Consider the following 14,294-nt stretch of genomic DNA (forward strand, 5'->3'; position numbering starts at 1 on the left):
ATTTATTTATTCATTAATAAAATATTAGCTGAACGATCAAATGAGACGCATAAAAATTTTTTGCCTTGAGCACAGATGTCTTCTCCATGTCTGTTGGTTTGCTCAGATATATCAGTTTACATGTTCATTCAAACAAATATTACCCATGGTGCCTTCATTCAAATCTACAGTATCTAAACGACTCTGAGCTCTGTCACTCTGTGTGTGTGTTTTGGGGGATTCACTGAGAATTCTGTCGTCTCATTTCCCTAAAAACACACCACACAGCAGTCCTGTGTCTGTCACACTTCTGTGTTTCTGACTAAAGGTCTCCTGATTGGTTGGACTTCCCTAATTTAGCAGAGCTGTGAACAATGAGTCAGGTCCTGGTTCCTTACATGAGATGCACGCTAAGTGGCGTGTACGTCATTATCATTATTATGACTATTTATACCTCTGTCCTGATGTTGATATTTTTAGGTTTCACCAAAAAGATGTTTCCACTGTTTCAAAATTTTATTGTGGTTTTGAATAGTATGCATCACTCAAAGTGTAATAGCGTGTGTGAAACCTAAAAAGTCGTGTTATCAAGCAGAGCCAGGCTGTCAGAGGGGAAACCCAGAAGTCTGTCTCAAAGTTTGATTAGTTTCCCCTGTTAATCTCAGGAAAACACATTTCTATGCTTTACACATGCTTACATATTGATCCATAATGAAATGTGCATATCAAATTATCACAGACAGCATTTTCTCTATCATAGATTGAACTGCAGATGGAGTCATTGCACATTTTGCAAACTGCAACACCACCCATTTAAGATGCATAAACACAACACAGAACTTAGTTTAACTCTGGATGTATTCTCTAGGGGTGCATAAAAAAGTAAAACAAATACAGACTTAACATCTTTTGTACTTACCTTTTTATTCCCCTTCTTTTAAATTTAGGATCAATAAATCTTGTTTACCAACAGGAATACCCTGTTTCTTGACGACAGAGGATTTCATTTAGGGTGAAAATGACTCCAGGACAACACAAAGGTTAAACTGTGTAAGAAAGAGAGTCACCTTCACTCCCTCACATAAACTTTCTGATTAATTAGTGTCAAAATTCTCTTGAATATCTGATATCTGATTTTTCATGGACTCTTAATTCCTGGCTTGCAGGAATTCCTTTTCTGTCTCACTGCCACGTCTCTAGGTTCAAACTTGCTGATAACATTTGCAGAGAGGGGGAAAGGGAGCTGTTCTGTGTGTCAGTGTGTTTTGATTAATCACCTATTCCTGGCTCCAACCTTTGGCTCTCCATACAACACTTTAATCACACTTTGAAAATTGAATCTTGGAGCTGAAAGACTTAAGCCCTGCACGTGATTAAGTGAAGGGGGATTAACACCCTCTCTTTGTGAGTCCTGTCACATTTGCACTTAAACTTTATTCGTATGCACTCTGCGCTTGCTTCCAGGTGCTTTTAACACTGTCTGTACTTTCTTTCGGCTAAAATACTGAATAACTAATGGAAGGAAAACTTTTTTTAAATTATGTTTTGGGCTTTTTATGCCTTCAATTGAAAACAGGAGGACAGTGACTTGAGTAAGAAACAGGGCAAGACATGAGGTAAAAAAGCCACAGGCTGGATTCGAACCCAGGCCACCTGAGAGAGGGTGAACCTCATGGAGTGTAGCCTAGACCACTAGGCCATGTCTGCACTTAATGGAAGGAAAATTTTAAATAATTCAAACTTGTGTTCAAATTCATCCACACAAAAACTATGTGTATATTGTTCGTCCACATTTTGATTCTTGTATGAAGTGGCAGTTAACCCTGAAGTAGCTCTGACCTGTGATCATCACTGACCTAACCTCCTTTATTAAAACACATTCACACATTCATAATCTTCTTTCCTCCTGGATTCTGACTGTTGCTTCATGTTTTAACATTGTTGTGGGTGTGTGTTTATAAAATCCAAATGTTTGTAGTAATATTGGTGGCCTTATTAGAGCCCTAAATGTAACAACAACCCAAAATGTAATAAAAACAAGAAAAGGACTCAGGGAGCGCAGACCTCCACCAAGCATATTGTTACCAACACTTTAGTCCTACTTTAATGTTATACTCCCTTTCAGCAGACTGTCTGCCACAATTTGGTGTTAGTTTCAGGTTTGTACCATAATTTGTTACCAGAGAGTTTTGAAAATGATGATGATCCAGTACATATTTCATATTCCAGATCTTAGTATCTAGAGTATTGCCAGGATCTGGATCGTACTTTTACATCCGTCAGAAATTATGGTGACCTTGTCTTGTATTGTTTTGCAAAGTAATCTGACAATTTATCATGGAGTTATTTGCACATATGGTGAAAACGGCCTTCTCTTACGATGATAAAGAATCCCTAAAAAACGTCCTGGATCCAGATGGCAATCCAGATCACCTTCAAAATTGAATCCTTTCTTCCTTATCCCATTTTGAACATTTTCTGAAAATTTCACCAAGATCTGTTCATTAATATTTGAGTTATGTTGTTCACAGGCAAACAGACAAACTCTCCCAAAAACACAACCTCCTTGGCAGAGGTAAAAATGTAGTAAAGCCTGAAATGTAATAACCGGTCGATAATGCAACACAAGTGCTGAGCCTGAAATGAAATTTAAAAAAAAAATCAAAAATAGAAAAATAAAACTTGTAATTAGTTCTTACATTTTACACAGAATGTATTTTATTTTGTATTTTATTCCATTTTCTTATCAAATCTTGGGTTGTTGTTACATTTCAGGCTCTAACAGGCCTCCCTCATAGTAAATCAAGAGTATAACAGTCTGACCCCTAAATGCTGGAGCGCAAACATTATGTCTAGATTGTTCTGATAGTGAAAATAATGGTGTTTACTGCATGTGTATAAACCTTCATGCTCAGTTTGCTGAATTCCTTTTGTGATGTAATTTTATTTGGCTTGAATTTGGCTGAAGCTCAACGACATGAAGTGACTCATGGACTACTTCCTGTTGTGGTTATAGTCCATCAGTGTACTCTGTTTCGGTCTGAACTCTTTTCACAAAGTTTACTCTAAACTGTTTAGTTAAGAGTGCCGATGATAAATGATTGTCTGTGGTCTCCCCTGTAATCCTGCTGAACACCACTCATCATGATTCCCAGAGTTTGCTGGAAACCTTTTTGTCACCTCTCAGCAGTGGAACAAGTGAGAAGGCCCCAGACTGACTGAGCTGACAGTCAGTCATTCAGAGCAGATTAACAGTCACAAAGGAAACTGCTGCGCTGCACATCATTCACTCACAGTCTGCCAGAGCCCCTGTTTACCCGTTGAAAAGACCACCGGGCAACAAATAAAGAGACGCTCTCCCACAGTCCGACTCAATTGTTCTGCAGCTGAGGCTACAGAGGGCGCTGTTCCAGCCCCTGTCTAAAACGGGCAGCTTGTTTTCCTCGGCTGTGTTAGAGTGTATAAAAAATATCTATTCACAGAATTAATGTCAGAGTAAATGCTGCTGAGCTTCTGTTGAAACCAGCCGATAGAAAAAGAGATCAGTAAGATTAACACAGGGTGATGAGGTAATGCCCCTGTGTCTGTGTGGGGGGGGATGACATCATCGCTGTGGCATCCTGTGTTGCCATGGAGAAGGAGGAGGGAGGGAAAGTTGGGGGTTGATAAAAGAGAGGAAACAAAAAAGAGGCTCATGGGAATGGGACAAATGTGTCCTTGAATGTGAGAGTGTGTCAACGAGGGAGCACTGAACGGATCAGATTAATGCTTTCAGTCAGATTAGACTAATAGACGGATTGTTTTCTAGTCACACACGTATGATACTCCGTTTGGGAATTCCTGTTTGTTTCTGGAAAATGTTAGAAGTGGAAATCTTGGCTCCAGTCCAGGAATCTCCCTCTATTTGTGTCTCCTCTGAGGGGGAAAAAGGGGGTCTCCCCCAGACATGTCTGCCATCTCCTTGGCTTGACTTTCACCCGCATGTGTGTCTGTGTATGTGTGATTGTACATTCCTTTTACCCACAACCCCCAGCTCTCTTTCCCAGAGGCTTTTTCCTTTTTGCCAGTGAGGATTTTAGCTTAGCCTGCAAGTCCATTCAGATCCAGCTGAGCACTTTTTTGGCCTGCAGTAGACACATTTGTTTCAGGCTCAATACTCCTGACATTTATTGTCTCTTTTGTCCTGATTTCACTTTCAGGCTGAGCAGAGCGTGTATTGGTTTATCGATCAGAAGAACTCATAAGCGTTTTCTGCTGTCGGTGCAGATTGAAAGGAGATGGATGACCGTCAGAGCCTGACGCAGATGATGGAAGATTTAATAATTAATAAGGAGATTCACACACACATGTCCCTGTGTGTGTGTGTCTGTGTGTATGTGTTTCAGAGGTGTGGCCCCTTGTAAATCTTTTAGCTCTGCATCTGTCAGCTGGTCATGAACCTGCTCACACCTCCACCAAAACTTACACGCAGCTTCCTTTTTGTCTCCTCCTGCTTCCTGTAGCTGTGTCAGCCTGCACGTCATTTGGTGACCTGTGGCTACGTCTGCAAACACACACCCACACACACTCACACACACACAAAGAGTTGGGTGGTCAGCAAGGTCTGAGTGGGAGTCTGATTAATTTCTGGGTTTGTTTTCTTTGAGCATGATGCATTCAAGGTCCTGTCTAAAAAAACAAATCTGTAGTCTGAGAGAATTGCTGGAGCTGAGCATAAATAAGTATAGATAATAATCATTATTGATGATTCATTCATTTTTTTGGTGATTCCTTTTATAAATAAATAGTTGTAGTTTGTTGATTTAAAATTTGGGGATTTACTTCTTTCTGTCTAGTTAATGTATTAGTTGTGCTGGAAGGACAGTGACTAATAAAATGTTGGTATAAAACAAGCTTTAATCTTGTTAGTACAACACGTTAGATGTTTGTTTAAATGTGTAGTTTGTGTTTCTGTTGGTGTCACAGTATTTTATATGACATTTTACCATTTTTAACCAATTGAAAAAACAGTCCCATTAAATTGTCAAATGGTGTAACCACAATATCATGACAGGTATTGAAAAGTTGTTATTAAATATAACCCCTAAGCATATTTAGAGTATTTCATTTCTAAACTTTATTATATGGATTTTGTTGTACTGAGCACGTCAGTTTGCCATAGATATCATTTTTTTTCTCCCTATTTTTGGGTCAGTTTGTCTAAAATCATGTCATATTTCATTTTAACATTATAGTAGACAACTAAAATCATATTCATAGTAATTTTTCTTGCTCAGTACCAGATTTTTGATGAGAAACATAAATTTCATAAACTGGCATTTATCAGTTAACTGTCGTTCACCCTGGAACTGTGATCAGACTGAGTTTAATCCTGACGTTGGGGCCATTTGGCTTTCAATAATTTTTTTAATATGAAATTAATATTCAAACATAATAATTTAACAAAACTGACATTCATTAGCTTTTATTTTTACTGAACAGCTGCAGGGCAGACTCATATTTGAGACCTCACTGTTGTCAAACCACATAGCCTTGTGTGTCAGATCAGCAGCTGAATTAATGGAAACATTTAGCACACATTAATCATTAATTGTCCATTAACAATTCTAGCATTTCCCTCAGTGTGTGTGTGTGTGTGTGTGTGTGTGTGTGTGTGTGTGTGTGTGTGTGTGTGTGTGTGTGTGTGTGTGTGTGTGTGTGTGTGTGTGTGGGTGTGTTCCAGCACAACCTCAGCCTTATTGATTTTGGAGGTAAACTATTGCTGGCTGGTATCAAGTATATTGTTTTTTCCTCATAATGATATAACTTTTTTTTTCAAATGATAATCCCTTAGGTGTAAAAGCATTAAATATTTAAATATATAAAAACACATTTACCCGTAGCCTGGGGCTCAAGATTAAAATCCCTTTAATATTTTACCAAAAATCTAAAGCACAAAGATATTTGATTTAACAAAAAGCAGCAGCTTATTCAGTTTATCAGATGTTTTGAATTTTAGCATTCATACAACATAAACTACACACACACACACACACACACACACACACACACACACACACACACACACAAACACACACACACACACACACACACACACACACACACACGTATATATGGATAGATAGAAATAAATAATGCAGCATTATGTTTTCCTTATTGTTATTCTGTGTGCTCAGTGGATACTGTATCCTTTTCCCCTTTGTTTAAGCATCTGTGACTCATTATATCTAGTTCAATATATTTACATTTTCATCCTCTTCCAAGTTCAATCCCATGAGGATGAAATTCCATTCATCCTGTCAGACCTGATGTTTTTCTCATTCAGCTTCAGCTCTTTCATATCAGCAGGGGACAGATTCATCATGTTGGGTATTGACCTGGGTCAGACTGCCAGCCTGATGATTAGTGAGCTTAGTCTTTCAACAACATATTACATCATAAAACTGTCCAATGAATGAACTCCCTGAGAGTAATGAAAATGACTAATAACAGACGTTCTAAAGAGCAACATGGACAATTACTCCAGCATATTAAAATACATGTTTAAATACACATCTTTTCATCTACACACACTTGCACATATATGTTTGGTTATGCCCCCAAAAGTCAAATACTCGATCTGACTAAAATGTTTTTTTTCTTCCTTTATGTTCAATATATTCACAAAAGTCATACACTCAGAATTCAAGATTGACAACAAACTTGGTGGAAAAGGAATGTTTCATTTTAATGCCTTGTAACATTTCACATGTATGAAAGTATTTTTTTTTATTAAGTGTTTTTGACATGGTTCAACAGGACCAACAAATTAGATCAGAGAAATGGAAGAAAGTTTGTGTCTTTTGCCACACTCATGGCATGACTCTAAGGACAGTGATGTTGGATAGACCACTACTTTGGTCCAGAGCAAAACATCTCAAAAAACCCTCTTTCAAGCTGTGAAGCTGCATGAATGCATAGTTGTAATACTGTGACTGTTATAATTCTCAGCCAAAAGTTTTTGTACAATCTTTAGTTAGCACTACCAACTTTTAAATAAAACACGAATTGCCAAATATAAGCATGCTAACAGGTATGCAAAGACATTAAAGAGGAGTATAATGCCTTTTTAATGATTTCTATTGTCTCTCTGGTACCCCTGAAATAGATTCGTCATCATCATTTACAGCTAAATAAAATACCTGTTGTTGTCGTCACACTGGTGTTTTAGACACCCTTATTTCATCATCCCCCGTCTAAAACCAGTTCATTTTAGCTCCTGTCGCCTCCTCTGGAGGTCTGTTGGAGGTTCAACATTAGCAGATCTTGGTGTTTTATGGCTGCTAAGTTGGGAGATGAAGGTGTCAGGAGATGTGAGATCCTTATGTGATAACCTCATCATTCCAGCAGGGCTTGTGAAGATCTTGTGAAGATGTCTATTTGTAATATTTTTCAGAATCAGTTTGCAGACAAATTCAGGCATTTCTGTTAGCAGTCAGAAACATTTCTTACATTTTTTATTTAGTACATACAGAATTGTTACTTTTCTGCCATGTTTAAAATATGGAAAAGTATAATACCCTCCCCTTCCACTGTTAAACAGCCATGTTGCTAGCCTTTCAGAGTTGTGAGTGTACTGGTAAAAATTTTGTCTCTTTTCCTCCTTTTTTTTAAATCTCAGACTGTTCACATTTACAATTTCTCTGGACTCTTAAAAGGGTCCCAGTTTGGACCAAATAAGCCAAAAGATTAAACATCCCCTCAGTGAGTATGAAACTACCCTGTCTGGTAACTCATACAGAGTAAATCACTGTGACAGCACCCTGCTGGAATCAAACGTTAAAAGACAGCAGAAGGTGAGAGGTAGGGGAAAAGGCGGCCTCCTCTTGACCTGGAAAAGGAATTTATTACTCTCCCAGACACTTTTAGCGTTTTCCATAAGGGATTTGAGCTGGATGGGGGGGACAGACAGTTGCAGATTTACTTACCCCCAGTCTACCCCACATTCTCATCTTCCCTGTTATTGGTTGTTTCCTGACCCCCAGGGTTTCCAGATGGGTTTCATGGCGTCTCAAATCTGCCTTCCTCCCTCTAACCCGTCCATGACAACCATTTGTGTATTAGCTGCTCTATTGTTAATCCTTACAGCTTTTTTTCTCATGTGACATTGTTTGAACTCTCACAGATTTACTCCTTTGCTTTGACCATAAACATTGCTATTGGTTGCTTTGCCAGAGCAGGAATAACGATAAGTTCGTCAGCATCATTATGTTACTGTACACTGATGTGGTGGTGGTTGCTAAGCTTTTCATTAAGCTAGATTTTTGGAGCATCATAGCAGAGGGAGCGAAGACTCTCTCTGAGTCTTTCACACCGATAATCCTCTTAAGAGTCCATGCTGATGCACACACAAACCATCTCACAAAAATGCCAAAGCGTGAGCACAAACACACATCAGCACATACAACCAGAAGAAGGAAATACAAATTGTATTGCTACAAAAGGTTTTCTTTTTCTTTTTTTACATTCATGGAAAATATTGAGCTGTAGCTGAGCTCTGTCGTCTGTCTCTGTCACCTCTGAGATAAATTCTTATCCTGGAGGCAGAAATTTGATGTTTCCATCAGGGAGTCACTAATGTATTCACCCATATCTTTAATTCTGTGCTGCCACTCCCTGTCCTGCTCTGAGAGCTTTCACTTTAAAGGAACTGAACCTTAGAGCGTTAAGATCTCTCCTTCCTCTGCGTGTGTGAATATGCACCTGTGTGTGCCCTCCCTGGGTATGACTTTGCCCCAGTAGGGGGTTTGCAGGGTGCATGTGCACTGAAAGGCTGTTATCGAGCATCAGGAAGCCAAGACAGCTGAGTCGCTCCTGGCTCAGCGCTGCGGACGTCTCCTGAAAGCCTTGACCCACTTCCAAGTCTCCCCCCTCCACCTCCCGCCGTCTCCCCCAAACGTGCTGCATACTGAAGCAGCTCTGCTACAATCTGCTGAGCTGCACCAAAGCTCTGCATGCAGATGCCGGGGAAGAGGGTGTGTGTCTCTGTACATCTGATAAATAAATTGTGCGAATGTGTGTGTGCTACTTGGTTGCATGTGTGCATGTGCAGGTACAAGCCCCTGGGCAAAGTCATAGAGAGTTGTTTCTTCTGTTGAATATATTAACGTGTCCTTCACTACTGTGCTTTACTGACCAGCCTCAAACATTTTAAATAGTGATGTGTCTATTTGTCTCTTTCCAAGTGAAGACAAATGTAAAGGAAAGCATAAAACTGTGCAGACTAAGTATGTATGAATCTGGCTGAGGGAAAGCAAGAGATATGTTTGTTAAAACGGATTTATGCACAACAGTTGCATGCAACGGGATCCACAATTCTCACATCAGAGGCCGACTGTAAACTTGGTGGTGTCACTACAAGGAAAGAAATAAAAATGGTGAATGTTAGTCAAACCATTAGCAGATTATCCTTGATAAACACAATATTAAATACAGTTTGAAGTAAGCAGCCCTAGTTTGAAGCTGTTCTAATCATAGACAAGTCCAGACTGCTGATTGTCTGGACAGTGCCTCCGTTTGGAGACACTCACTTAGGCATAGACACAGAGATTTATACAGATTAGAAACAACGGAGCCTGTAAGCACGCAAACTCAAGAGCACTAACTCACACGTACAGAAATGCTTTTAACATAAGCACAGAGATTAGCACACATGTTGGTTTATGGCCACATGCTGAGCAAATGTGCCCACTTAGCCACCATGACATGCAAACACATCATGACAAAAATGCAGAGATAAGCATTTTTTTGCATGTTGTGTTCAGCATATTGGACCTGAGCTACATGATACTTAACAACATTTACATCCATGTTTTATTATTATTTTGACTACGACTCCTGATTGTGAGTCAATTGATGTAGTTATTTGCTCGTAACGGTGCTTAAGATGTGTGTGTGTTTGTCACCTTCTTTTGCCTCATGAGCTCTACATCATCATCTTACCACTCCCCCCCCCACTGTCCATCTGGGAATATGTCATCCTTCTTTAACGCTCCCAGGATCTGATGTCTATCAGGCTGACATCTCTCTGGACTTTTAGAGCAGCTTTGCTATTGAACACTGGTGACAGATGGGCAGACCAGACAGTTCTTCTCAGACTAATCAGTCTGATGTAGTGCTCAGTAGCTATCAGAGTGCATTAACAGTTTAAAAAAAGGTAAAAAAAGGTAAAAAAAAAAAAAAAAAAAAAACACACAAGTGATTGTAAAACACAAAAAATAGATGTTGAAAACACAGTTTGACTTTGAGAAAGGCACAAAGTGAAAAAAAGTGAGGCTGGGCTAACTTACAGACTCAGTGAGTGGAAGATATTTAGCTTAGCTTACTATCATTGTCAGTGTTCTGTCCTGATTAGCACTTGAGATCAGTGGCGATTGCTCTAAGACTGCAAGGGAAGCTCAGCTTCCTCTAAAATGTCCCTAAAAAGTGGTGATATGGACTGCTGTGTGTACATTTCATTGACAAAATATGCGCTAGAATTCCTTCTTCTTTTGTTAAGAATCAGCTACATATCACAGGTAACTGGCTCGACCTCCTTCTCATTCATCCCAGCAGCGTCTCAGCGCTTTAACACAGTCGGACGCTGAGCGTCTTCTGACTTCAGTGGAGAAGTGTAGAGTGGGTTGTTCCAATGTGGAAACTGGACCATCATTGGATAAACCCTGGGCTTTGTCCCGCCCATCGGACACTCAGCGTCTCTGGGGGTCTATGAGGCAGTGGGCTGGCCTGGACGCTGGGCTTCTTCATGATGATTGGATGATCTGTCTGAGACCGTATCCCTTTTTGATTGACAGTGAAATGAGCCAGTCAGCGATCTTGAAGTATAACCCTCTACTGGAGCAACACCTGGTTGGTACGACAGGGTCACAGATCATTTTCTTAAAAAGGAACGGAGGGTTGAATTTACATTTAAATAAATAAACAAATTTATGATGTAGGCCGGGTAAAATGAGCTTCCCCTCCTTGACTGACCAGCAGCAGCCACTGGTTGAGATACATAAATACTGCTTTTTTGCAAACAGTACTCCAACAGTTATGAATTTCTTTGATTGTTTAGAAGGTGTGCAGCTTTCCACGTTGTTTATTCTCCATTTTTCTCTGAAAAATGCAGAATTTCTTTGACCAAATAGACCTGTCTGCATGAATTTACAACTAAATGACAAACTGGTTTTGGTTGTTGAATTTCTTTCACACAGTATCCATAGATCAACGAGAATGTACTGTATGCTGTGTTAGTGCTACTTTGTCTATATGTTTCTGTGTGTTTTTTTTAGGCTTGTCTAAGTTGCATGTTTTTGTGTGAGCTCATCTGTTTATTTTTACCTCAGCTGGTGTGCTGAGTGTTGTTTCTACTTTAAGATGTATCATTAAAGCAAAAACTATAATTATGGGCCCAAAAGGGTGTAATTAGGAGGTTTAAAGTACAGTATACAAAGTGTGGAACATCATAACAAAGTATAATGTTCTGTCAATACAATAACACCCTCAATTAAAGGGCATTTTTTAGGATCTGGTGATTGTTTAGCAGCTGATTTAATGTCATACTGATGGTACCCGAAGCTCTGCTCACTCGTAACTGTAACTTTATTATCTAGTAGCAAAATAAAAGAAATTTACTCTAAGAACTACAAATGATAACAGTTGAGAATTGTTTTTAACTTCATGTTAGCATAGCAGGACATGTCTGTGCCACTTCATGTTCATTGCTATTTGAATGTAAGAAATAAATAATTTGATAAACAAAGAAGTTGTTGTAAAGTGACATGATTGTTAATGGAGCTGGTTCTTGTGTTTTCTCTCCTGTCAGGTGTTGTGAGTGCAGCGCCTCACTTTCAAACTGGTATTATGAGAAAGATGGACGGCTCTTCTGTAAGAGGGACTACTGGGCCAAATTTGGGGAGCTGTGCCACGGCTGCAACGACCCGATCACCACAGGCCTCATCATGGTAAGAGGATCCATCGCTGACTCTCATCTCTCCCCAGGTCTTTGTTTGCTGATGAAGCTCAGGTTGCATTGAGGGGATGTGACACCCACAGCATGCACACACAAGTACATACAATTACAGCCTCACCAGTAGGTGTGTCAACCTACACAATGCATGTAGGACGTGTGCCAGACCTGTAACTGACCTTGAGGACTCTGTCTGATTGTTTCACATGCCACCAGTGAAAGTTTGAGCTGTTGTCCTGACACAGGAGTGCAGACAGGTTCATGTGGTCAAAGACAGTGAAAGCAGAGACACAAAAGAGTGAGCCTCTGCTGATAAGTGCTGCTGCATTATACAGAAGACATGAAACAGGCTACGAAAGAGAGTTATGTTTCTATTTGTGGGATGCTGATTAAATCACACACATTCAAGGTTTGAAGAAACTTATGAATACTGTATGACTGTAATGAAACATGTTGTTTGTATGTGTCTTAGGACATCATTTCTCTGTTGTGCATGACCAGCAGTAGCTCAGAAAGATGGAGATTTGATGCAGTGTTGAAGGCCTGTAGTCTGTTTTTTGCGCCTGCGTGTTAATCCCCCTGCTCCAAATGAAGTCCACTCTGCTGAGGTGGTTAAAAAGATGCAGCTGAGGCTGTGTTAGCGCTGATCAGGCAGAAAAGTGCAAATTTCAGGATTCTGCTTAAAAACGAATCTCAGGCCATTGCCTTGGCTGAGGGCTAGAGGAATTTATCCACAGGACACACTGATTCATTAGAAGGATCAATTAGCAGCAGATTACAAAATGTTTAAAAATCGTCGAAAAAAAAAAGCTGGTACCAAATGTCTTGTGAATAGCTGAGGCGATGGGTCCATCTAAAGCCACCCAAAAAACCAAACCTCCAGACTGAATCAATAATTCACAGGCCGCTTGTGAGCATCGAACAGGGAAAAACAGGTCAAAATAAAAAGCTGAGTTCATCGCTGCACATAAAGAATCTTCTTTGACACATTTGCCTCCTGGACGCATCAGCCTGTGGCAGGTCATGTGTCATGGCCGCGATGAACAGAAATCATTCATGGCTTGGCCTTTCTCTGCATCTCTAAGTGTGTGTGTGCGTGTGTGTGTGTGCTTGAGTGTGTGTTTTATCATTTACACAGCCTTCAGACAGCTTGCCCTTTGCTGTGCAATCTCAGTAATGAAACATGGAGGAGACTGTAAAGTGAATTAGGTGAAGAGATGGCTGCACTGCCGCTCCTCTTCTTCCTCCTCCTCTGGTTTATTACTCCTCTGCCACTGAAACTCTGATTGACTGTCTTTGCAGGTACACTTTAGCAAATTTGAGACTAGTCAGCCAAAATGGCTTTAATCGCAAGGATGGCTGGTCCATTTGTACTAGTTAGCAGCCCTGAAAAACCAAGGTCATCTCCCCCTCCATACTGCGCCCAGAATGAAGGAGACGGCAGCTTTAGTACTGCAAAGTCAGAGTCACTTTGTGTGGATTAGCAGCAAATCACCAACCTATTTTTGAAATTACTGATGGCATTTCCCCTGAAAAGCTGCTGTAATAGTCACTAAATTCACCCCACACTCCATGATAAAGATGTGAGTCAGAGCCTGCAGCTGGAAATGTTGTTCTTATGGTCAGCCTGACACAAAGAAGAAGCTATGAGAGCATTTTAAGGGATTTTTGCTCTTAGATAACAGCCAGCTTTCTTTTACTCCCACCAAAAGGCTATTTTTTACTTTAATTAGCTCTTAGTTTGACAGTTTATAGATCTCTAGGGAAACCCAATAAAAGCTTAATATATTGGCAACAAGCAAGTCTTTGAGGTTTGCGTTTAAGGTTTTTCAGTTGTTATGGAGCCAGGTTTTTCATCAGCGGCTCCTTTGATTTGACAGGTACGGGCAGGTACTGAAACCTGGGGCGTTAAAGGTCCCATATTATGCTTCTTTTCTGCAGTTTAATATGGATCATTGATGGCTTCATGAAATGGTAGTAACATGTTTTGGTCCAAAAAGCCAATATATCAAGCACAGCAGCATTGTTTCCAGGCTCTCATAGCCCCTCTGTTCAGAACGCTCTGATTTAGTGGGTGTGGCCTTCATATGTAAATGAGCTACCGCTGATACCGCCCCGCTCTTCCACGTCACTGAGAGAGGCACCAAGAGCTCCGAGTGCACAATGTTTAGAAAACAGCTAAGCTCGTTTACCGTAACATTACAGGCTAAAAAAACAGGCTAACCGCAGCTAAAGTTAGCATCCTGGAGCTAACACAGAGACAGGGGGAACACTGAGGAAAAGCTCTTACATCTGCTCCACAGCACACGGCATTTAAAATACTCGC

The 14,294-nt window shown here is 40.2% G+C and overlaps 1 protein-coding gene across 1 annotated transcript in view; it reads left to right on the plus strand.

Moving 5' to 3' along the window:
- Nucleotides 1-14,294, plus strand: part of limk1a (LIM domain kinase 1a) — a 52,602-nt gene that overhangs the window by 13,089 nt on the left and 25,219 nt on the right. The window contains exon 3 of the mRNA XM_074679677.1: nt 11,825-11,963. Within this exon, the coding sequence (XP_074535778.1) occupies nt 11,825-11,963 (139 nt within the window). The remainder of the gene's footprint in view (nt 1-11,824; nt 11,964-14,294) is intronic.

This window comes from Halichoeres trimaculatus, unplaced genomic scaffold (assembly GCF_033239565.1).
Source record: "Halichoeres trimaculatus isolate MK-OKI-2021-1 unplaced genomic scaffold, fHalTri1.1 fHalTri1_scaffold_9, whole genome shotgun sequence".
Taxonomy (NCBI): domain Eukaryota; kingdom Metazoa; phylum Chordata; class Actinopteri; order Labriformes; family Labridae; genus Halichoeres; species Halichoeres trimaculatus.